The following is a 25960-nucleotide window of genomic DNA, read 5'->3' on the forward strand; positions in this document are numbered from 1 at the left end:
GATTCCTGTAAGAAGTTAGAACATAAGAAGTTGCCTCCGCTGGGGCAGACCAGAGGTCCATCCTGCCCAGCGGTTCGCTCCCACGGCGGCCCATCAGGCCCACTGCCTGAACAGTGGTCTCTGACTAATTTTGTAATTTACCTCTAATCCTGTCCCTATAACCTTACCTCTACTCCTATCTGTACCCCTCAATCTCTTTGTCCTCTAGGTACCTGTCCAGACCTTCTTTGAAGCTCTGTAGCATACTTCTTCCTATCACATCCTCCGGCAGCGCGTTCCATGTAAATTTTAGCTTAGTAAAATATGAGCATCGGGAGCAGCGCAGAGCATTTAGCACGCTGGACTGCGCTAAAAACCACTATTGTGGTTTTGTAAAACGGAGGGATAAATAGATGCATTTTTTTTTAAAAAAATAATTAATTAGTTGTCATCTCGTTTTCTTAAACTTAAAAACTTTTGTGGTTTAATTCAGATTTGAAGGATATCCCTGCTTGTATTTGAAATGAGGAAGGAATTCGGCTAAGGGTTCTAGGAGTGTTTTGGGATTCTTTGTTGAGTTTGGAACCTCAGATTTATGCATTGATGAGGAAATCGCTTTTTAGACTGTTACAGTTGATTTGTTCCTGTTTCTCTTGAGAACATTTTGCTGTAGTTGCACAACCACGGATTCTCAACTCCCTGTTTTACTAAGGTACGCTATGCATTTTAGCACGCGCTAACCACTAATGCGTCCATAGACTAACATGCAAAGGTGCATTAGGGCCTTAACACGTGGACTCTTCTAAGTCTCCTATCTCACTATTACTAAGCTATTTCCCCTCATTAATCTTCTGATAACTTGTAACCTTCTTAGTCAGCCCCTTTGTGTCTCTTTTACTACCATCTCCTTTTACTTTCACCTTTGTTATTTCTTTCACCCTAATTATCTCTTTTCCTGCTCCCTTCTGCACCATTCTTTATCTCATTCACTCTTATATCCAGTTATTCCTTAGAATGGTCTGTCATATACATCTTGCCCCATTACTCTTTCCGGCTCTCTTACATGAATAAAAACTATGCACATGGATATGTAGGTTTTGTTTGTTTGTTTTTTTAAGAATATGCATGTGTAAACCCTCCCCCATCTCACCCTATCTGCTCTATGGCTGCATAAGCCCTGCCAGAGGCAGGCTTGGCACACCTTCGGGTTTCTGAGACTAGTACCTGAATAAAGCAGGAAAGGCTTGCATCAAAAGAGTGCTTATCTGTTTATTTTTATTTATTCATTTATTGGGATTTATGAGCTGCCTTTATGAAGAGAATTCACCCAATGTGGTGTACAATAAGTACAGTTCAATATGAAACTTAGAATTTTGTTAACAGCATAACAGTAGTAAAAAGAGCAAATATGAATAAATAAATGCAATGAATGAGGTATACTGAAAATCAGCAAATTGAAACTTATTTAGGACTACCATGAAACAGTTTGAAAAATATACTTATTTAACAGCACAGAAATTCAAATAGCAGAGATATAATATACAATGTCAGCATAATACTTATGAAACACCTAATAAGCACATTACAACATTTAAACAATATAGATATGACGCTAATGCTTTTCTACAGTACAGCTTATCGTATAGCCATGGGACCAAGTGTAGACATTAGATGGAGACAAGGTGGGTGGCTACACTCAAGGCAAGTTGTTTATACAGTTAAACAAGATATAATGAAATGATCTGACTTACAGTGTGCAGAAAGAGTGGGCAGTCACTCAACCTATGTATTCAAGGCTTGGGAGAAGAGTCAGGTTGTCACCTGCTCAAGGTTAAAAGTTAATATGTTGGTTTTTTTTATGCAGACAAATAATGTTTCCATTAATATAATACTTTGTGGTCTAATGCTGGACAATTCTGCCCTGAACAATAAGAAACGTTAGTTTTGTGTTTTATTTTTACTATTTCAGTATCTCCAAAGATATATGACATCTCATCGGACATGGTTGTCAACGAAGGAAGCAATATTTCACTTATTTGTTTGGCCAGTGGGAAACCAGAGCCTTCCATTTCCTGGAGACACCTTTCTCCTCTAGGTAAGTATAAGACGCTCTAGGGTCCAATAGTCACAGCAATTTAAGCAAGATAGAGAGGTTGCGGAAGGTATTTTCTCACACACACACACACACACACACAAGTCTACAAACATATATAGAGTAGGGGGCCTGTCAGGAGGAGGGAGCATTGGCCACCAGAAGGGGAGGGATGAGGGGGACGTAGTTGGGAGGAAGATTAGGGATTCCCTAGAGGTCTTTTTTTTTTTTTTTTTTTTTTTACAGAGTTAAGAAAAGAAAAACCAAACAAGCCCAGAGCTATGCAGCCAGCCTGATATTCAGTTGGGGACACATAATTCTTCTGCAGCCCCATCTGAATATTAGGGATGGGGTCCTAATGTCTAGTAAATCCCTTTAAGTATTGTATACGGTATGTTCGGCTGTCAACTGTACTGCATCTCTCTATATACTCACATCTCTCAAGAGTGGAGAGAAGTTGATGTCATGGTAACTTTACCTTTACCCAGCAAACCTTAGGGCTCCTTTCACTAAGATGCGCTAGCGTTTTTAGCGTATGCAGGAAATTACTGCGTGCTACGCTTCTAGAACTAGCACCAGCTCAATGCTGGCTGTAAGGCCTAGTGCCCGCGGCAATGTAGCACGTGCTATTCTGCGCGTTAAAGCCCTAGCGTACCTTAGTAAAAGGAGCCCTTAGTTTTTTACAATTGCACTCCCCCCCAGACCACTCACATTTTGTCCTTTCAGCTCACTGACCAGACAATTTAATCTGTTTTAAGTGATCGATTTGAGAGTTGTACGAGGTTGCAGTTAACTTGTGTCCGCATTGCGTTTGATATTTCAGAATATACAGCACATGTATTTGTCAGCCATTTCAGAAATAAATATTTCTCTGTTTTCTGAAGCTATCACAGAGGGAGAGGGGGAGGGGAGGCAAGCACTAGGGAATTAAGGTGGAGACCACCTCTAATCTCTCCAGTAAAGCACTGCACACAAAAAGCAACTTCTAGTGTCAATGTTACTGGATTAGCAGCAATAAGAACAGATCACCAGATGATCACACAGCAGCAGTAGTTTAGGAATCTTTAATGCACAAATAAAATCACAGAGTCTGAGGTGGCCATGTTTCACCTACAAAGCTATGTCCAGGGCAACTAGAGGAGACAAAGCTTGCTTCCCTCTAGAATAGCTATAAACGGCAAATAGCCAGCGGTTGTGCAGGGTTGCTCTGCTTGATTGTATTCCTGCACAACCGCTGGCTATTTGCCGTTTGTTGCTATTCTAGAGGGAAGCGAGCTTTGCTCCTTTCCTTCTAGATGCCCCATTTGCAGTCTTGCAGGTGAAACATGGCCGCATCAAGTTTTGTTATCTTATTTAAGCATTAAAGATTCTTAAGCTGCTACTGCTGTGTGATCTTTCCAAAAATACTAAGACTAGGGGGCGTGCAATGAAGCTACTAAGTTGTAGATTTAAAACAAACTGGAGAAAATATTTCTACACTCAAAGTGTAATTAAACTCTGGAATTCGTTATTGGAGAATGTGGTAAAAAGCAGTCAGCTTAGTAGGGTTTAAAAAGGGGGTTGGATAATTTCCTAAAAGAAAAGTCCATATGCCATTATTAAGATGGACTTGGAGAAATCCACTGCTTATTCCTAGGATAAGCAGTACAAAATCTGTTTTACTCCTTGGGATCTTGTCAGGTATTGGCCGCTGTTGGAAACAGGATACTGGACTTGATGGACATTCAGTTTGTCCCAGTATGGCAACTCTTACAGTATGTTCTTATCATCTAGTGATCCGCTCTCATTGCTGCGGTTCATGGCATCGTAGATCCCTGCCTTTCATTTGTCCCACTGTAGCAAGATATGCTCCACACTCGTCCCACTCAAGATACACCCAGACCGCATCCCTTTGCCAGATGTGTTTTGGACATGTACAGTATATCTCAACTTTCTAAAATGGAGATTGAGCAGTATATGCTATACATCAGTGGTCTCAAACTGAAACCCTTTGCAGGGCCTCAGAAAAAATAGTTAATGTCTTATTAAAGAAATCGCAATTTTGCATGGGGTAAAACTCTTCATAGTTTATAAATCTTTCCTTTTGGCTAAGTCTTAATAATAATATTGTCATTTATAGCTAAAGAGGCATATGATCAAGAAACTGTTTTGTTTTACTTTTGTGATTATGATAAACATACCGAGGGCCTCAAAATAGGACCTGGCGGGCCGCATGTGGCCCCCGGGCCGCGTGTTTGAGACCACTGCTATACATGTATTTAAATGCCCGTTTCTGCATATCCAAAATATGAGTAGTGCTTCTAAAATAAACACCTTAAAGATGTATAGTTATAACCTGAAAACTCAAAACAATGTGAATTACAGCTATTCATTTAATTATTTGCCTATCTTTTTGATATAGCCTTCAATCGATATAGCCTTCAATTCATAACCCCATTCCCCACTGCCCACCAATTAACCTTAACTGTATCATGGCATCCTATTTATTTGTTTTGTATTTTAGATTGTAAGCTCATTCGAGCAGAGACTGTCTTCTTCGTGATTCTGTACAACGCTATAGAAATAATAATACTCTGGTAACGCTATAGAAATAATTAGTAGGGGAGATCTCCTGCATCGGAGTGTTTCACCTGAGGGGATTGTGCCTCTCTCCCTGGCTTCCTGTAGCAGCGGTTCTGCTTTTTTCCACTGGGTACTAGCAGGCATCTTCAGAGACGGACCCCTGACGTCACCGGGTCCGTCTCCAACAATTTAAAACAGAACGCCGCCGCGGGAGACTCGGGAGATCTCCTGCATCGGAGTGTTTCACCTGAGGGGATTGTGCCTCTCTCCCTGGCTTCCTGTAGCAGCGGTTCTGCTTTTTTCCACTGGGTACTAGCAGGCATCTTCAGAGACGGACCCCTGACGTCACCGGGTCCGTCTCCAACAATTTAAAACAGAACGCCGCCGCGGTTGCGGCCGCAGCTGTGCGGCCGCAGGGCGTGGCCGAAGGGGCTCGCCAGGCCCCTTGGGAGCCCCTTGGAGCCACGAGGAGCCAGGGAATTGAAGATTATTGATTTGCCTATTGGAATATAGGAACGAATACAGGAGATCTTCAGATCCAGGATATATGATTTGATTTGTACCAGTGACTGGCGAGACGCTGAGAACACGATTGATTATATTTCAACAGCGATCAGACTATTTGTCAGTCGCGATGCCGAAGAGACGGGGTAAGAGCGCCGCTGCAGCCTCACGACGTCTTGAACATCCCCCTCTCGCTTCAATTGAACATTTTCTTCAGCGTCTTCAGAGGGAGTCAGTAGGTTCGGGGAATCGCCCGCTGGACTCTGCGACGTGGAGTGACGCCGGATCGGAAGTCCTTGGGCTGGATACCACGCTGAGCCCCGACCAGAGGAGTCCACCTCCCCCACCGCTGAGTGCGAGTTCCCCATGTGAAAGGAGTGGGCCAGAAGTAGCAGCACTCTCTGATCATGAGGCTGTAACATCAGGGAGCCAGCAAGGTGAAGTCTCTATGGCTTTGTTAAGTCCAGAGATGGTTCCAGCGGATAGAGCAGAAGGAGGAAAAAATCCAGACCAACAGACAGAAGGCAGTCAAGGTGAGTCTTCCCCAACTTTACATGAGACTTTCTTTAAATATGAGAAACCAGCTGAAGTGACTCTTGATTCAATTTGGGACTTAGTTTCCAAACTGGGAGACTCACTAACTAAACAAATTAAAGAAGGTGAAAAGAATATAAAAATTCAAAAACAGACAATAGAGGAAAATAAACAGGAAATTTCTAATGTCAAAGAAAAATTGGGAGGTATTGAAAATGAAGTGAAAATGATTAAACAAGTTCAATCTACAATAATAAAAGATAATCAAAGTATTAGAAAAAAATTGGAAATTATGGAAAATAACTATCGGACTAATAATCTACGACTGTTGAATTTTCCTAAAATCTTATCAGTAAATCCGAGAGAGATGATAAAAAGGTACTTCATGGAGATATTTAATATTCCTGAGGAATCATTGCCTCCTCTCACTCGAGCATATTATTTGCCTATGAACGTAAGGGGTCAACATTCGGAGGATAAGAGACAGGAAATACAAGACCTTCAACAAAACTTGACAGCAATTTTGGAAACATCAGATAAAGATTTGGTTGAACCAGCAACACTTATACTATCTGTGGCATTGTTGCCGGATAAAGATTGGATTTTGAAAATGTTCTTTAGAAACAAGAGTAAGGAGTTTCTGGGTTTGAAAATTCAAATGTTTCCAGATGTTAGTAGAGAAACTCAGAATCGTAGACGTCAGTTTCTTTTGTTGAAAGCAGGAGTTACACAGCTGGGTGGCATTTTCTTTTTACGTTTCCCATGTAAATGTATAGTAAGATATCGAGATAATAAGTATGTGTTTTTTGAGCCATCTCAACTTACAGCTTTTCTGACACTGAAACGTCTGGAAAAAGAGGGTATAACAACAACTACCACAATAACAACTAAGTAATTGTTGGACTTGGTAATAGAATAATTCCTCAAGTCAGACACATGATACTGTTCTTTATTATATAGAATTTATAATTGATTTCCTTAAAAGTTCACTCTTATATATATCTTGGATCACACAATTATTGAGGACTTGAGATTGTCCGAGTTGAATTTTGTTCTTATTATGTTAATAATTTACTTATTATTTTGTGATCGATCTGACAATCTTTCTGTACAAAATGTTTTGATTTTGTTAAAATTTTTAAAATGATAAATAAAGAATAAAAAAAAAATAAAAAAAAAAAAAAAGAAATAATTAGTAGTAGTTATTCACCTTAATTCCAATAACAAAGAATTTATGCAAGAAACAAAGGAATATAGCAAGTTACCTTAATATATTTATTTATTTAATTTTCTCTACTGTTTTCCCAAGGGTGCTCAGAATGGTTTCCATGAATTTGTTCAAGTACTCAAGCATTTTTCCCTGTCTGTCTTGGTGGGCCCACAATCTAGCTAATGTACCCGAGTACGTGACTTGCCCAGGATCACGAGGAGCAATGTGGGTTTGAGCCCACAACGTCAGAGTGCCGAGGCTGTAGCTTTAACCACTGCTCCACTCTAGAAATCAAAATGTAGTAGGTGAGCCAAGTACAAGACAGTCAAGCCATTGTGACATCACTTACCACGTCCTGAACAGGAGGAGCTCAAAACTGCATTAACTGGGAAAGGGTACTGCTGATTAATGGATCAACAAGCCACCTGCAGTAGGAACATCTCCAACAGGTACCATGTTAAAAGATGCAGCTACTGCATAATATAGGCAGCGGAACTCTATTTGGTTAGAGGGGGCCCAGGAGCTCCACCCTAGTCCCAGCGGAATCCTGCAGCAAGGGCCATCATCAGCTTCTGACTCCACCTTCTACCTCCTCCTGGTTTTGTACTTTAAATATTCGGAGCTGCCGCTGTGCATCATCAACGAGCAAGCCTGCCCTCCCCCCCCCACTCCCTCCCTGAGAAGTAGAATAAAGGGTTCTGGGTCAGGCCTGCTCATTGATGCTGCACGGTGACTGCCCCGAACATATAAAGTACAACATCGAGAAGCAGGTGGAAGGGCATGCAACAACCATCGACCGCTAATTTGGGGGGAGTCCATGGCCTCTTTAGCCTCCCCTCATTCCAACGTCTATGCTACATGGTACAATCCCTTTATGTATGGAAAATTTTTCATACGCTGACAGGTTGGAAATGCTGGGGCTGTTCTCCCTGGAAAAGTGGAGACTTAGAGGAGACATGATAGAAACCTTCAAAATCCTGAAGGGCATAGAGAATGTAGACAGGGACAGATTCTTCAGACTGTGGGGAACCACAAGTACAAGGGGTCACTCAGAGAAATTGAGAGGGGACAGGTTTAGAACAAATGCTAGGAAGTTCTTTTTTACCCAGAGGGTGGTTGACACATGGAACGCGCTTCCGGAGGTTGTGATAGGCCAGAGCACATTACAGGGGTTCAAGAAAGGTTTAGATAGGTTCCTAAAAGATAAGGGGATTGAGGGGAACAGATAGAAGTAGAGGTAGGTTATAGAAATGGTCAGGAACCACTTCACAGATCATAGACCTGATGGGCCGCCACGGGAGCGGATCGCTGGGCGCGATGGACCTCTGGTCTGACCCAGTGGAGGCAACTTCTTATCTTCTTATATTCTTATGTTGCCACAGTAGCTAAACATTATACCATGGTTTACTAAAACAGTCCTTTAGAATGCATTTCCAACTTAGGGGTCCTTACTAAGCTGCAGTGGCGTACCAAGGGGGGGACGGGAGGGGCGGTCCGCCCCGGGTGCCAGCCCTGAAGGGGTGCTCCCGGCCTTGCCGTTCAGTCCCCCCACACCCCCGAAGGACCGCTCGCCCCACTGACCTTCCTGCACCACCTGTGAAGCAGCAAGCAGCAGGATCGCGAGGTCAGCTATCCCTGAGCTGCTTGGGCGCTGCTTCCTGCGCCGCGGTCCCGCCCCTCCTCTGACGTCAGAGGAGGGGCGGGAACGCGGCGCAGGAAGCAGCGCCTAAGCAGCGCAGGGATAGCTGACGTCGCGATCCTGCTGCGGCTGCTTCATAGGTGGTGCAGGAAGGTCAGTGGGGCGAGCGGTCCTTCGGGGGTGGTGGGGACTGAACGGCAAGGCCGGGAGCATAGGTAGTGCTGCTTCATAGGTGGTGCGGGGAGGCCAGGGGGGCGAGCGGTCCTTCAGGGTGGGGCGGGTGGGCAGGCAGGCAGGCATTCAAGGGGGAGGGGGGTGACAGGCAGGCAGGCCTTCAAGGGGGGGGACAGGCCTTCAGGGGTGTGTGCAGACCTTCAAGGGGGGAGGGACAGGCCTTCAAGGGGGGGGCAGGCAGGCCTTCAAGGGGGGACAGGTCTACAAGGGGGGACAGGTCTACAAGGGGGTGGGCAGGCCTACAAGGGGGTGGGACAGGCCTTCAGGGGGGGTGCAGGCCTTCAGGGGAGGTGCAGGCCTTCAAGGGGGGGACAGGCCTTCAAGGGGGGGACAGGCAGGCAGGCCTTCAAGGGGGGACAGGCCTACAAGGGGGGGGACAGGCCTACAGGGGGGGGACAGGCCTACAAGGGGGTGGGACAGGCCTTCAAGGGGGGGACAGGCCTTCAGGGGGGTGCAGGCCTTTGGGGGGGGTGCAGACCTTCAAGGGGGAGGGACAGGCCTTCAAGGGGGGGGCAGGCAGGCTTCAAGGGGAGACAGGTCTACAAGGGGGTGGGCAGGCCTACAAGGGGGTGGGACAGGCCTTCAGGGGGGTGCAGGCCTTCAGGGGGGGTGCAGGCCTTCAAGGGGAGGACAGGCCTTCAAGGGGGGGACAGGCAGGCATGCCTTCAAGGGGGGGACAGGCCTTCAAGGGGGGGAACAGGCCTACAAGGGGGAGGGACAGGCCTTCAAGGGGGGGACAGGCCTACAAGGGGGTGGGACAGGCCTTCAAGGGGGGTGCAGGCCTTCAAGGGGGGACAGGCAGACCTTTAAGGGGGGACAGGCCTTTGGGGGGGACCCTGGTTTAGAAGTACACGGAGGGAAGGGGGTGTTCAAAGAGACGTGCATATGCCAAACTTTGGGGGGGGGATGAAGAAATAATGGGTCTGAAAATAGAGGAGAGGGAGAGAAATGATGGACCATGGGATTTAGGGAGGGAAGGAACTGAAAGGGAGAGAAATTGGACACAAGGGATGGTGTGGAGGAGGGATAGAGATACTGGATAGGAGGGTAATTGGGAAAAGAAAGGGAGAGATGGTGGACTCTGGGGTGGTGGGGAAGGAGGGAGAGATGCCGGATGAAAGGGTAGTTAAGAAAAGGTGGATCTGTGGAGGGAGATGAAAAAAGGAAAGATACCAGACTTCCTGGGGAGGGAAGGGAAATGGAAAGGGAGGACAGAGTTGGCAGATGGATGGTTAGCACGCAGAAAGAAGAAAGAAGGAGACCCTGGCAAGCAAGTTATCAGAAGAAAACCAGAACCTTGGACCAACAAGATTTGAAATATAACCAGACAACAAAAGGTAGAAAAATTAATTTTATTTTCTGTTTTGTGATTATAATATGTCAGATTTGAAATGTGTATCCTGACAGAGCTGGTGTTGGACTGCAAACGTGAGCTAGGATTTAACAGAGAGAGGAAAAGTCCTTTTTGTTTCTTTATTTTATTTACACCACAGCGCCAGTGTGGTTAGGAGAAGCCAAAGGGGGTGAAAAAGCTATAAAACCCACCAGGAGTTTTGAAAAAAATCACCCAACTGGGCAGGAAAATCGAATTGAAAAACCAATTCAATAGGCTGAATTGAATCGAAATTTTTTTTCCTGAATCTGGCAGCATTAGTTTGCGCTACTGTCTTAGACTTTAGGACCTGGGATTGGGGAGAGATGGCATCCTCAGTACTTTATAATGCAAGTGAAACGAGGATTTGGTCAGACTTTTGAAGGGTCTGCAGAAAAAAAATATTGTATAGGCCGGGGACATGAAACAGCAGGAAATGGGAACTTTTCTTCCTTCTATTTTTGTGAATGGAAAGGCTGAGGATGTCAGAGAGTTCAGTTAAAATATGTGCTTTATAAGAAAATATAATAATGTGTTTTATAAAGTTTTTAGCATAGCTGGCCTACCCAGTGAGGTGTTTCTAGTGGTGGTGGTGGCAGCGTGTCAATGTGTTGAGAGGAAGAGGTGGTCTGGGAAATTCTGCTGAGCAAACTCCGGGCCCATTTCCACCCCCCAGTTAGTCCACTCCACTCAATTGGTTCACACACTGAGTGGGTCTTTGGGTGTTGTGTTGGGATCTCGTCCAGTGGTTTATCAGTATCTCCTTCTGGTCCAAGGAAGGAAACTTTGTTATCCTTAGCATTGACCTACAGAATATGTTTGTAACAGCGCTGCTTGTGTGGCATTAGGCTATGTAGTGATTGAAAGAAAAAAACAGACCTTTGCACATTTTTGCACTATATGGTGGGTATATGAGGAGATTCACATTTCCTGCACAGCTAAGTCCATATGAAGTTACCTTGTGCTGTATTTGACATCTAGCAAGGTCTCTGTTTGAAAGGAAAGATCTAAACTTAAAAATAAAGTGGCCAGAAGTTATGGTAAAAGCAGATAGTGTAGCTGGTTTTAAGAAAGATTTGGACAAATTCCTGGAGGAAAAGTCCATAATCTGTTATTAAGACATGGGGGAAGTGTCTGCTTGCCCTGGATCGGTAGCATGGAATGTTGCTACTCTTTGGGTTTTGACCAGGTATTAGTATCCTGGATTGGCTACCATGAGAATGGGCTACTGGGCATGATGGACCATTGATCTGACCCAGTTAGGCTATTCTTATGTTATGTTCTCATCTGTAGGGGCCTTTGTTTTCACTTCTTATTTTAATGTATTTTTTTTCTGGGAACTTATCAGTGTTTTTTATAATGGGAACAAAAATGGAAGAGAACTAATGTGTGTGGGATGAGGGGGTAACTAATTTCTTCAGCTAAATAATTCAATCCACTTCAAACAGACATAGGAGAACTCGCGCACCATTCACACACCCTCCAACCAAAAACGTCAAAAGAAAAAAACTGTTCGACAACCTCCTAGCCATTCGAGCTGCAACACTCGACCCCCAACTCTACAACCAATTGACATCGACCACAGACTGCAAAACCTTCAAAAAGAAATAAAAACCCTTCTATTCAAAAAACACATAAAACTGAACTAACACAATCAGAACTGTCCCAAGCATCACCTGCAACTACTCCATATGTACTTCTGATGTCATGACAATTCAGACATAATTTATGTTATGTTATGTTTGGAATATAAGAAAATTTTCACTGCCTGTTTCTATTCTGACCATTTATTCCGTTTCATGGTCATTACAAAAAATATTTTTTTACATGGGGGGGGGTGTCAAAAAATGATGGGCCACATACCCTAGGTACGCCACTGCTAAGCTGCACTATAAAATAGCTTGTGTGATCCCCAGCTCAGGTCTTTTGTGAGCACTGCGGCCACTTTTAGCACTGCCTGAAAATAGCTGATTTTTCTATTTCATCAGTAATGGTCACGTGCTAATTTTCCCATTAGCGCAAGAGCACTTAGCAATACCTATTTTGTAGGCGGTAAGGGCTCACACACTAACCATGCGCTAATCGGTTCGCGTACAACAATGTAGCTGCACTAATTGATTGTCACACCCCATGCCTACTCTTCATCCCCCAGACCCACCCTAGGACTAAAAAATAAAAACCTGCACATGCAAAAACTACCATGGGACACCTGAATGCGCCCTGAGGGGGCATTTTAAGCTGAGGCAGTGAATTTTAAACTGTGGTAAGTGTGCATTAGTGTTCATTGAACCTTACTAAAAGGACCTCCTAAATGATAAATCAAAGCAGTTCTAGGATTGTACAGTATTGTTTCTTTCACCTGGGTTTGCACATTTTGGCTTATTTCAAACACGCACAAGATTATACAGTACGCTGCCCACAGCTAAATTAATTGGCATAGGCCAGAGGGTTTTAAGATTGAATCTGGTATCTTGTTCAAGGGGCTAAAATATTTAATTAAATTAGTTTTATGGAATGTATCTTTAGATTACTTTTCCTTTTCTTTTTTTTTTTTTTGCTGTTTTGTCGGCTACTTTTGCATCTGTTTAAGAAAGAGTACTCTAGAAATGTATTTATCATGGGGCTAGTTGACAAAATTATACATGAATACTAAAACACCATTTATAACAAAAAACAATTTAATTTTTAGTCTATGCTCAGGAAAACATTTCTCCAATAGCATTTCCACAGTATTAGGGGTTAATTTTGTAAAGATTTGTTCATGTGTAAGGTCATATATGGAATATTTTATATTAGGTTTGGAATCTCCTGGGATACTAATTCAGTTATCCTAATGCTAGCCTCATTGAACTGTTGAAGTATATGTGGTCTATAAATCCTTCTGCAATGTAACGTAATACATGTTGAAAATAGCTTCAATAAAATAGTGGAGTATATACACACATACACATACGAGGGGCTGCTGAAAAGTTAGCCCAGCCGAGAAGAGAATGATGTGGAGCCATAAAATTTACAAGCAAATGGGCACAAGTATAGGGAAACCAAGTCATTGTGACATCACCGATGAGGCATTGGTGGAATGAGGCATTATGACATCACAATGCGAAGAGCCAATGAAAAGTTCTCAGCCCAACCAAGAAGAGGATGTTCTGAATTGCATGTGCAAATTGTATGCTAAAAAATGTTTCTTAGTTTTTCTCTGAAAGGGCATGTCTGGAAGCAGAAAGTGGGCACGGCAGGGCGAATCATTAGGGCAGCCACATTACCATACACTGATTTCTGCAACAGTCCTTACCACCCACAAAATAGGTGGTGGAAAGAGCTCACACGCTACGTTTTAGTAATGGTCATGAGCTAATGACATAAACAGCGTAAAGATTAAACTAGTACAAAATTAACCTGGTGAAAGACCTCATTCACCCGGGACACTACTCTAATTTCTTTCATGTTCTTCATGGGGTGGTGTTTTAAGCCAAACATTTGCTTGCTGAAAACACATTGAATCTGTGCGGTCTCAAAAAGAATTAATATGTTCTTGAAATTCAGCTTGAATGAAGTGATGTGGATTTGACATATCAATGATGTAGCACGGCCCCTGATGAAACCAAGGTGTGAAACGGATGAGTTACCATCTGGCTAAAGTTAAGTGCCTCTTCTATTTTTTTCACACATCATATTAATAATTCAGCTAAAAAAATTGATAAGTATGAATAGGCCAATAATGAATACAGCACCCCAGGAAGGACATAAAAGAAATTTGAGTAGTGTCCTGGGTGTATGAGGTCCTTCACCAGGTTAATTTTGTACTCGTTTACTCTTTACTCTGTTTGTATTGATAATTTTTTCAGTAACTTTAGATTCTCAGTTTTTTTTGACGTGCTAATGACAACATTTGTTTATGGCCTTAATTCAGGAAATAGAAAACTGGACATTTTCTTTCTATGGTAAAAATGGCCTTAGCACACGGGAAAACCCACATAAGGGAGTGCTAGGGCCCCTTTTACTGCAGCTTTGTAAAAAGAGCCCATAATGATTTGGTAAGGTTGCATTAGGAACTTCAGTTTCCAACTCTTCACTGTTCCAGTTATCTGTTTGTTGGCCTACCCGCTTCATCTGGATAAGACGTTCATTGCCGGAATATATCTGGATAGTGGCAATATTCAGTTTGCTAGCCGGATAATTTACGGCAGCCTTTTATTCGTCCTAAGTTTTCTAGATAAGTTATCCAGATAACAGACCGAATATTGTCATTGTCCAAATAAGTTCCAGTGCTGACCATGTCATCTGGAGAGTCTATGCAAACTATTATCTGGAACATGGATCCCATTACCTGGTGAAGTGCTTTTCAATATTGACCTGATTGTTTTGACTGGTTTAGTTTTCTTGTTAATTATCCCCATTTTTAAGTGAACTGGAGTTGTACTTATAAAATTATTTTGCATTAGCTTGTGTTCTAGGAAGGTTAATAAATACCTTCTAGCTTATTGCAATGCCTATGGTCAAAAGAAAAAAAATACATCCTCAAACCCTTCCAATTTGGTATTTTCAAAAAACTATTGTCTAGATGGTTTTCTATACAAGAGGATGCATTAGAAGTGTGGTGTGGGTGGTTCTAGGGTGAGCTTATTACTTGGATGTTTTTCTGCCATAATCAAACATTTAAAACTAAATCCAGGGCACACTTTAGACGTTTGGGGCTAGACCTGTTTTAATAAAGAATAAATGCCAAAAAAGTGTCCAATCTGACCAGATGACTACTGAATGGATGAAGGTATGATCCCCCCCAAACTCCCTCTGTGGTCACTGACCCCCCTCCCACTCCCTAAAGATGTGAATGAAACAGTACATACCTGCTTTTATGACAGCTTCAGATAGTATGGCTATTCCTAGTAGAACAGCAAGCAAGTCTCTGGAGTAGCCTAGTGGTCAGTGCAGTGGACTCCAGAAAAGGGGACCCAGGCCCATATCCCACTCTATGTAATTACTCTTGGGAAATTTGAGCCCATCAAAACCAACCCAAATCCATCTTACCCTACATGTATGTGACATCTGTAGGCATAAGAGCTACTGGGGTGGTATACAGTTGGGTCCAGTAAGTTTTGGGTGTATTTTGGATGGCTTCCCATACAATGTAAGGGGGTTAGGGTGAGATGTGTTCCTAGGACCTTTTATGTGAAGTTCACTGCAACGCCCCCTAAGGCGCTCTGCTGCTCTTCTGAGATGTCTCTGTGGCCAGTCTACTAAAAATGCTGGCTCCACCTACATCTCAATGGCTTGTTTTGTGCATTTTTCTTTTGCATTTTTTTTCCCAAAAATGGTCAAAAGAGAGACACAGACACACTAAAGATGAACACATCTAGAAATGGTCATTTAAAAAAATAACAAAACAACCCAGACATTTTGCTGTTTCAAAATTGGCCATTTTCTCTACCTGATTTTTGGATATACTTCTGAAAAACTCAGATTTAGATATTATATGGAAAATACTCAAACTACTTACTTTATTACAAAAAATACAATCATAGGACTTCATTTCCTTCATATTGTACATTTGTGGTCTGCAAAAGTTTTAAATAATTAATAGAACAATATTTTTGCCGATGGCTTCTGATTTTCTCAGATAATAAAGTGATTCCCACACGCCTCATTATTCTGCTGTCAGCATAGTAGAAGTTGCTAGCTTTTCTTAGTTCACTGAGCTAGATAAAATATTTTTTCCCTTAAAAGGTTATTAACACTGAAATGCAGACAAATGAACAGCAATTCACCCAAAGGCAAAACAGTTCTATATAAGAAATACTAGAATAACTATGTAATAACATTGAAGAAATATACTGTATTCCTATGTGCAAAAACAAAATTTTTCCTAAATCACCATATAATCTTTAACATTCTGTAGTCTTAAATCTTGCTATGTTGCTGGAGGTAATATTGGAAACTATTTTTCATAATAACCATAGTCAACTATCATATACACGTTTTACTAAGGGACTTATTTTCAAAACATTTGGACACACAGTGCACTGGAAGGTGCTACAAACCTCTTCTGCGATTTTGTAAAAGGAGGGGATAAGGCTATATGTATCAAGGCTGGGATTTTAAACTGGTTCCTGTACTGGACCAGTGACCATTAGTACTCGAAAAGGAGAGAAGTGATGAGATCAAATTTGCAAGTATGGCAAAGGAGTCAAATAACAGTATTTTTTTTTTAATTTCTTTATTCATTTTAAAACTTTCAACAAGTAATTCATTATACAATCATATACACTATAATAATACTTATTAATCATGCATTCACTGAAATCAAACTATAACTTCACCCTCCCATCCTTCTTCCAATATAATCATATAATTTTATACATATAAAATCCTCCCCCTCCCCCTTTATACTTCAATAATCAAAAGGAGAGAAATAAATTATTAATTACTCAATTATAATTAATCCTTACAATAATTTGTTAATGGCTCCCTGACCTCCATAAACCTTTTATAACTTCCTCGTTGGACAGCTATTATTTTCTCCATTTAAAAAAATATGGCACAGTGAATTCCACCAAAAACTATAACTTAATCTATCATAATTTTTCCAATTCCTCGTAATTTGCTGAAGAGCAACTCTGTCATTATGAGTAAAAACATTGTTTTTATTAGATATTTGACTTTTGTTCCTCATTGAAGTTCCAAGTAATATCGTATCATATGAAAGTGCCACCAGATTTTCAAGTAAATTATTAATTTGACTCCAAATAGATTCCCAAAAATTATATATTAAAGGAAAAGAAAACAATAAATGATCCAATGTTCCGGCTTCAAGATGACAGTGCCAACATCTATTAGACTTAGAGCTATCTAATTTTTGCAAGCACACGGGGTCCAGAATGCTCTATGTAATAGAAAAAAACAAGTCTGTCTCATAGATGCAGACACTTTACACCTCATCCTCCAAGACCAAATTTGTGGCCATTGAGATGCAGTAATTTGATGCTTGATCTCAATGCTCCAAATGTCCCGAAGACCATTTTTTGGTTTTTTATTTATAAATCCAGATATTAATTTATACCACTGAGCAGCCTGGTGCCCCCAGGAAGTCCACCTGAAAACACAAATAAGGCAACCTGTACTTCTTATTGATATTTTTCCATTCAGGGAACCCCGCTTGATTGGCATGCTTCAATTGCAACCATTTATAATTTTGTAATTTATTAAGATCATATTTGTGTTGCAATTGTGAAAAATCAAGCAACTTTCCATTCAAAATAACATCTAAAGTACGTATGCCTGCCTTCATCCAATATTTCCAGATGATCTTATATCCGCCAATTTTAATCTTGGAGTTTAGCCATATGGTCTGATATGTTGATTTGAGGATTGAAATAGGTGTTTAATTATCAACATATCTTAATGTTTTCCAAGTATCAACTAATATTCTGTGATCTTTATATAATTTAGGCATTTTGATACTAAGGACATGACTTAATCTCAATGGAAACATGAGTTGCCATTCCAAAGTCAACCAATCCAGAAATTCTTTCAAGAGTTGAGGGAGGATCCAATACATACCTTGACGCATAATATAGGTTTGATAGTACCTATAAAAATTGGGAAAATTTACCCTACCCTCCGCAATTGGCTTTTGTAAAGATACCATAGCAATTCTTGCAGATTTTCCAAGCCAAATAAATTTTGTTAGAATACAGTATTTTTGATGGTTTGAAGATATCTGAGTATAGTGCAGGTAATCCAGGCTTAAACTACGTAAAAATAGTTGATACATAGGCGTCGGAACGGGGTTGGCCTCCCCCCAAATTTAGCTCTGGTGGTCCAGAGGTGCAGCAGGCAGGAGCAAGCATTCCATGCTCCTGCCCACTGCTAACCCGGTGGATGTCGGCAGCCGTGGGATGCGTTTTCTTCTGCCACTTAGCGGCAATGAGCCCGAACGTGCTTTAGCGCTCCTGTTCAGCGCTGAGCAGCTTTTTGAATGGTTCCCACAAATTCTTGTGAATCATGAGAATTTGTGGGAGCCAGTCAAAAAGCTGCTCAGCACTAAGCAGGAGCGCCAAAGTGCATTCGTGCTCATTGCCACTGAGTGGCAGGAGAAAATGCATCCTGCGGCTGATGCCACCCACCGGGTTAGCAGCGAAGTAGGAGGGCAGGGCAGGGAAGGTGGCTGGGAGCAGAGACTGACGGGGAGGGAAGGGGGCTGGGTGCAGAGCCTGGCAGAGGGGGTAGTGAGGGAAGGGGGCTAGGTGTAGAGCCGGGAAGGGGTCTGGGTGTAGAGCCTGACAGGGAGGGAGGGAAGGGGGCTGGGTGCAGAGCCTGGCAGGGAAAGGCTGGGTACAGGGGGTAGGGAGTTGAGAAGGCAGAGAGGACAGATGCTCAGGGGTTTGGGAAGAAAGATACGGCACATACTGGGAGAGGGTTGGGAAGGACAAATGCACAGGCGAGGGGGTTAGGAAAGGAGGAAAAGAGATGCTGCTACATAGGTGGAGGAGTGGGAAGGGAGAGAAATAAATCCTGCCAGTGGGGAAGGGAAAAGGAACAGAGAATTGTTAGACATAGGTGTGTGGCATGAGAGGGAAAGAGAGATGATGTATATGTGGAAAGGAAGAATTGTTGGACATGATAGTGGTGGAGAGGAGGAATGGAGAAATGTTACACTGGGAGGGAGGAGAGATGACCCAAAGAAGGGAGAGATGTCAGACCACTGGAATGGGAGGGAGAGAGATGCCAGACCACAGAATGGAAGGGAAGGAGGGGAGAGAGAGATACCAGACAGCAGAAAGGAGAGGAGAGAAATGTTAGACCTCAGGGAGAGGGAGGGAGAGATGCCAGACCATGGGAGAGGAGAGAGATTCCAGGCTATAGGAAGCAGATGAGAAAGATGCCAGACCATAATGGGGGGGAAGGGGGAAGACAGAGATGTCTGACCATGGGAGAGGGATGAGATGTTGCATAGGGATGGAGGGAAAGGGGAGACAGAGGGATGAGATGCGTCAGGGATGGGTGCGGCAGGGAAAAGTGGGTGCGGCAGGGAAGAGATAAGAAGAAATGCTTCTTATGCATAGATGGAAGAAGAAAGAGGGAGGAGATGGTACACATGGAAAAGTAGATTTTGACGGGAAAGCATGGAAAAGTAGATTTTGAGAAGAAAGCATAGAAAAGTAGATTTTGAGAAGAAAGCAGAAAAATAGAAGAACATTGAATGTTAAAAGTTAATGCTAAAGATGGATGTATGGCAGAAAGTGAAGGAGAGAAAACCAGTAAATGGATATGGTTAAATGCACAGACAGAAGGAAGTGCAGCCAGAGACTGGGAAAGATGGTTTGAAAACCAAAATCATATATTAATCAAAATCACCTCTTGAGCAGGTGGTAGTTTTTCAGCTAGCGCGGGGGTAGCGCGTGATTAAAAGTCGCACGCGCTATAGCCACTAATGCAGCTTCGTAAAAGGACCCCTAAGGTCGGCCAAAGCAACAAATTTTTAACTCCAAAAGAAAGCTGATGGTTAAAAATCGCCCCAAGGTACTTGAAGGAATCAGCCAGCATAATAGGGAAGCCTCATAACAGAGGGTTATGAGAGTTTGCCTGTGATCTAAGAAGCAACAATTTGTGAAGAATTAAGGACAAGACAATGATTGTGAAGCTGCTTGGAGGATGAGATTAAACAGTGTGAGATCTAAACAGCTAGAATTCAAGGAATCCAACAAGAGGATGCTGTCAGCGTAAAAATTGCCGCTAACTCTTTTGGACCATGGTTTAAAGTGGAAAGAAGGGCTAGAAATTTATGAAAAAGCAGAGGGGCCACAGGGCAATGCATGCCACACTGAAGAGGAGGCGGATAAGGCAACAAAAAAATGTGGCTACAGTATGAAGTAAAACATAGGTAGACCTTGCTGGCAAGACCAATATTGCTGAGTCGTGACAACATGACCCAAAAATCAAAATCTGAGGATAAGTCAATAAACACAAATGGGTCTCTTTGCTAAGCCACACTAATGATTAGCATATGTTAAATGCAGAGCAGCCCATTGTATTCCTATAGGTTGCATGGCACTTAACACACAGTAATTTGTTAGCACGTGCTAAATCTGTCAGTGTGCCTCAGTATAAGAATCCCTCAAAGATCTAGCCTGCTGTCTTGTCAAGTCCTCCAATTCCATCTCCCTTTTCCCTGTGTCCTGTCTCCTCTCCCTATGTCCATCAGCACCTCTAGTCTCCCTTCCTCCTTCGGTTAACTGCCACATCTCCCAATATCTGCAACTGTAGCAGCAATCTAATATAATAAAACCCTTACCCGCGCATGCGTATTGAAACGGCGTGATCCCTGCCGCCATGATTTGTGTTTCCGTGGCTGTGTTCTATGTACGGCATGTGCGGCACATTTGCAACGGTGGAGTCTGTGGTGGTTTGATTTGCGGCGTGTAAGAGGAGCCTGCAGCACCAATTTTACCCATTGCTGACATCGCTTCCTGCCAACGGCTGTGTGAGACCCAGGAGGAGAGGGGGGGGTGAGAAATGCTACTGATGGCTGGCCTACTACAGGACAGGGGGAGCAGGGAAGGGGTGCTGCAGGACGGGGGAAGGTGAAGGGAAAAGGGCTACTGCAGGACAGGGTGAACGGAATGAGTGCTGCTGGACAGGGGGGAGGTAAAAAGAAGGGAGAAGGGCTACTGCAGGACAGGGGGAGCAGGCAAGGGGTGGGTACACAGGGAAGGGGGGGATTGCTGCTGCTGCACAGGGAAGTGGGGGGGGGAGAGGAGGCCAGGAAGCAATCTTGGTTTGCTTTGGGGGGGAGACAGAAGGGGGCCATGAAGAGAGACAGAAAGACAGGTAGGCAGCGCACGAGAATGAAAGACAGACACACAGAAAGACAGCGGGCAGGGAGAGAGACAGAAAGAAAGAAAGGCAGACAGACAGGGGGCCAGAGAGAGAGAGACAGAAAGAAAGAAAGAAAGAGACAGACAAAGGGGGCCAGGGAGAGAGACAGACAGAAAGAAAGACAGACAGCGGGAGGGAGAGAGACAGAAAGAAAGGAAGAAAGAGACAGGGGCAGGGAGAGACACAGAAAGAATGAAAGACAGCATATTCTAGCACCCGTTAATGTAATGGGCTTAAACACTAGTAAATTAATAAATATGGAATCTTTGAGACTCCTGCATGCTTCAAAGGGCCTGCTGGTCCCACTCCCTCTGACATATGCATAAGTACCTAAGAATAGACACACTGGGTCAGATTGATGGTCCATCAAGCCCAGTATCCTGCTTTCAGGTCATAAATACCTGGCAAAATCCCCAAAGTGCCTTTTTTGCTTCTTTGAAGCACACAGAATTCTTAGATATACTACCTGTATTGCGTATTCAATTGCTACAGCTGCTACTGCCACAAATATCAGGATAAGCACCAGCAACAATGGTGGCCAAGGGGAGGAGAAGAGGCCTCTATTATTGTCTTCCCTTTAAGGGATCAGGCAGAAATGAGGTGGCTGCTGCTGGCATGTTTTATGGGAATTTTTTGCTACCCCTAACAATCTGCTGCCTGAGGTGGCTGCCTCACTCTGCTTAATAGTAGAGCCGCCCCTGCCCTATACATGCATTTATTGGGAAATCACTAAATCGAGACAGGTAGAAATTAGAACATTAATAACTTGTACTAAGCTTATTTTATTCTCTGGTGTTCAGTTTTCAAGTCAGTTCCAGTGCTCTATTCATGCCAGTGCTAGTGTTAAATAGCCCTGTGTCAGTATGAGCAATTTAACCTTAGATGAATTTATTATCTGACACTAAGGGGCTCATAATCGAAACAGAAATACATCTAAAAACTGGCCTAAATCGGCACTTAGACGATCAGTGAAATAAGTCGTCCAAGTGCCGATAATCGAACCGGGTTTTAGACGTACCTAAAAATGACTTAGACCTTCACAGTGCTGCAGTATGCCCAGAGGTAAAAGGGGCATTTTAGGAAGAGTGGTAAGGGCGGGAATTGGACATGATGTGGGCCATCCTAGACTTAGTCGTACTACATGTATAACCAAAAGTTTTACAACACTGCCTAGACGGAACTTGGACATTGTGACTTAGGCCATCTAAAACCAGGTCTAAGTCACAAGAAGGTATCCAAAGTGACCAGATAACCACTGTAGGGAAAAAGTACAGACCCTCACACACTGCCCCAGTGATCACTGCCCATCCCCCACCCCCATAAAAATCGTAATAACAACTTTACATATCTGCCTCCAAAACATCAGTACCTGGCAACCTGGCATAGGAAAGCCTAGTAGAGCTGCACAGAGGTGGCTTAAGTGGTCTTGGGGGTGGGTTAGTGAACCATGGAGAAGAGGACCCAGGACCATAAGTCACTCTAATCATGGTGAAACGTGTGCACCCCCGAAAACCCTTTTGTACTGCCATATAAGTGGTACCTGCAGCCATAAGGGCTATTGGGATGGTAGACAGGTGGGTCTAGTCATTTCTGGGGGGTGTTTTGGGGGGGCTCACCATGACCTATAAGGTTGTTGTGATGAGATGTGTATGAGGTACCCTTTTTGTGAAGTTCACAGCAGTGCCCTGTAAGGTACCCCACTACTCTGGTGCAATGTTTGGGTATCTAGTCCATCACTTTGCTGACCCCGCCCACATACAAAAGATCTTTTTCTAGGCATTTTTGACTTGGACAAATTTTTGGACGAAAATGGGGTATAAAGATGGACGACTTAGCGGTCTGGACGATCAGACGGCTGGACGTACAGTTAGATGATTTTTGGGAAAAAAAATTATGTTGGATGTATTTTTCGAAAACAGACCTTTTCCCATGTCCGACTTTGGGCGACTAGTGACTTAGGCCCAAAACGGACTTAGATGCATCTTTTTGATTATACCCCTCCATGGGGGAAATTCATCAATGTGTGCTTCTGTTAAGGCAGGTTATTTTACCACAAGTGGTGCTATTTTAGCATAAGGTGTCTTTGGATAACATGGGCCCCTGTGCTAAAACCAGGGCTGTGGAGTCGGTAGATAAATGTTCCGACTCCGACTCCTCAGTTTTTTATACTTCAGACTCTGACTCCGACTTCAGGTACCCGAAATTTCCTCCGACTCCGACTCCACAGCACTGGTTAATTTTCAGATCGTTAAAATGGAATGTCAAGTTGAGAGAAATGAGCATTTTCGACACCACCTTCTTTTTGCTTTTAATCAAGGTTCTAAGGCCACAGAAGCTGCTCGCAATATTTGTGCTGTGTATATAGTGGGTGCTATAGCTGAAAGAATCGCTCGTGATTGGTATGCCAAGTTCAGAAATGGAGTCGGTAGATAAATGTTCCGACTCCGACTCCTCAGTTTTATGTACTTCTGACTATGACTCCGACTCCAGGTACCCAAAATTTCCTCCGACTCCGACTCCATAGCCCTGGCTAAAACTGCATGACTTGTGGTTAAATAACCCTCCTTAGCAGTAGCACACATTAATGAATTCCCCCCCCCCCTAAATTTAATGAAGTACAGTGTTATCAATACACAGTGTTAAAATGACAATATCTGAAGCTGGTTCTTATGAAAACATGTTTGGCTTAAGGAAGGAGAGAGGTAGGTTCTTAGATTTTCCTATGGACAATGAGATAGCCAACAAAATTATTGCAATACAGAAAATGATTTTTTTAATGTTCAAATCTGTTTTTAGTATGAAAAAAAAAGATATAATACAAACAACATAGGATAGAACAAACAGAAACAAAACAAGCAACAAGGCAGAACAGGTCCAGCATAATACAACCCCCCTCCCCCCCCCCCCAATAAGAGCAGAAGTGATGGCTACCTGTAGGTGACAAAAACGCCAGAGGCCCGAACTCTTGTGGCCCCTGGGCGACCAAAAAAGTGACTCACAGGAAAGGGAAGAAGAAAAAAAAAATCCCAAAAACTGTCTGGTCCCGAACTAGAGCTCAATAACCAGCAGACCACCTATGAAATAGTATTCAAAGTGAAACTCAAATTTGGAAAACACAGTAAATAATCAAAACTGAAAACAATGAATAATGAATAATTTGTTCCAGTATTAGTAAAGTTTGCTCTAGAGGTGGAGAGCCATCATGCCAAATAGTTGCTTGATCCATTGTCTCCCTCTCGATATCAGTAAATTTTAGTTCTATGAATCTCATGCTTTTAAAAGTCACTGACAAGCACAGAAAGGTATTCATGGGGTGCTATGTGATCAAATAGAGTGATTTGATGATAAAAATACAGAGTCTCTAATGGAAATCTTCTTTGCATCTTGAACAAAATTGCAGTACTAATTGTAAGAGCAGCCTTGAAGCAGTCAGAGAGACATGATAGGCCTTCAAATATTAATATGCCCAAATTGGAATTTTAAATTAGAATTGACCTGCTGGTGGAGTGTGGTTTGATTGGAGTGGCAGTCATATTAGTGATCTTGTGAGAGGTGAAAAGAGACTGCAGGCATGTAAAATGTGCAGGCTAAGAATGTGCTAAAATGAGCCATCTGTTGTGTTAGAGGTGTGATAAAAAAAATACAGTGAATGTTTAAATTATATATACAGTGGTACCTTGGAATCCAAACTTAATCCGTTCCAAAACCCCGTTAGAGTTCCAAAACGTTCGAGTTCCAAGACAATTTTTCCCATTGAAAAGAATAATCCATTCCTTGGTCCCACAAACTCTGCAAGATCGGGCCTACCTGGCAGAAACAGCAAGACTGGGACCCCCAGCAGCAGAGGCAGCAAGATCGGGATCCCCAGCAGCAGAGGCAGCAAGATCGGGACCACCAGCAGCAGAGGCAGCAAGATCGGGATCCCCAGCAGCAGAGGCAGCAAGATCAGGATCCCCAGCGGCAAGACAGAAAGATCGGCAACGGCAGCTGCAAGTGGTGTTCAGCCCAAAGCTTCCCTCCAAGGCGGAAACAGGATGCTGCGTCAGAGGGGAAGCTTTGGTGCTAAGCACTGCTTGCAGTTCGGATTCCGGGGCAAAAATGAAGAAAAAAAAAAAGTTTGGATTCCAAATCATTCGCGTTCTGGGGCGTTTGGATTCCGAGGTACCACTGTATATATACTATATACAGTAAAAGACACATTGCCGTTAATCCCCCTTGCTTCGAACACACTTATCCCACTTTCTAAAGTCCTCTTTCGTGAGTGTCTTTAGTTGCATTGTTGTGGCAGCTCCAATGTCCTGACTCAGTTCAAAACTTTTACCTTTTATGGTCATTTTGACTTTGGGAAAGAGCCAGAAGTCACATGGTGCAAGATCCGGTGAGGACACACCGTAATGTTTTTAATGGACAGAAATTGCCGTACCAGAAGTGATGCGTGTCACGGATCGTTGTCATGATGGAGGATGAAACCGTTTGCCCATTTCTCAGGTAGCACTCACCCGCCTCGTGTTCAAATTTGTTTTTAAACTGTTTTGAACAGAACCATAAGAGGTGTTCAGTTCCTCAGAAATTTCTCTAATAGTTGCCTGTTTGATCGAATCATTTCGGTAACTCTTTCAACATTGTCTTGGGTTTTTTGATGTTGAAGGATGACCCGATCTTTCCTCATCTTCAATCGACTCGCAATCATTGCAAAATTACTCAGACCACTTGCAGACCATCTTCATGGTCAGTGCAGCATCACCATAAACTAATTTTAACAGTCTGTGTATTTCATTAGCACTTTCTTGCAGTTTGAAAAAAAATTTCATGTTGTTTGTGATCCGTAATTTATGGCATGTTTTAAAACACACCTTCTCTCAACCGTAGCTCACAACCAACTGATTGCACTGAACAAGTTGAAACTTCTCTCACACTGTTACTAAGGTTCGACACATCGCTTCCTGTATTGAAGAT

General features: G+C 42.9%; 1 protein-coding gene across 3 annotated transcripts in view; it reads left to right on the forward strand.

Moving 5' to 3' along the window:
• The window catches only part of NEGR1 (neuronal growth regulator 1), a 658067-nt gene that overhangs the window by 384813 nt on the left and 247294 nt on the right, over nucleotides 1-25960 (forward strand). For all 3 annotated transcript variants that reach the window (XR_004536553.1, XM_033915302.1, XM_033915301.1), the window contains exon 3: nucleotides 1949-2074. Coding sequence is in view for 2 of the 3 variants with exons in the window: in XM_033915302.1 (XP_033771193.1) it covers nucleotides 1949-2074 (126 nt within the window). In the remaining variant the exon portion in view is untranslated. The remainder of the gene's footprint in view (nucleotides 1-1948; nucleotides 2075-25960) is intronic.

Source organism: Geotrypetes seraphini, chromosome 12, assembly GCF_902459505.1.
Source record: "Geotrypetes seraphini chromosome 12, aGeoSer1.1, whole genome shotgun sequence".
NCBI lineage: Eukaryota > Metazoa > Chordata > Amphibia > Gymnophiona > Dermophiidae > Geotrypetes > Geotrypetes seraphini.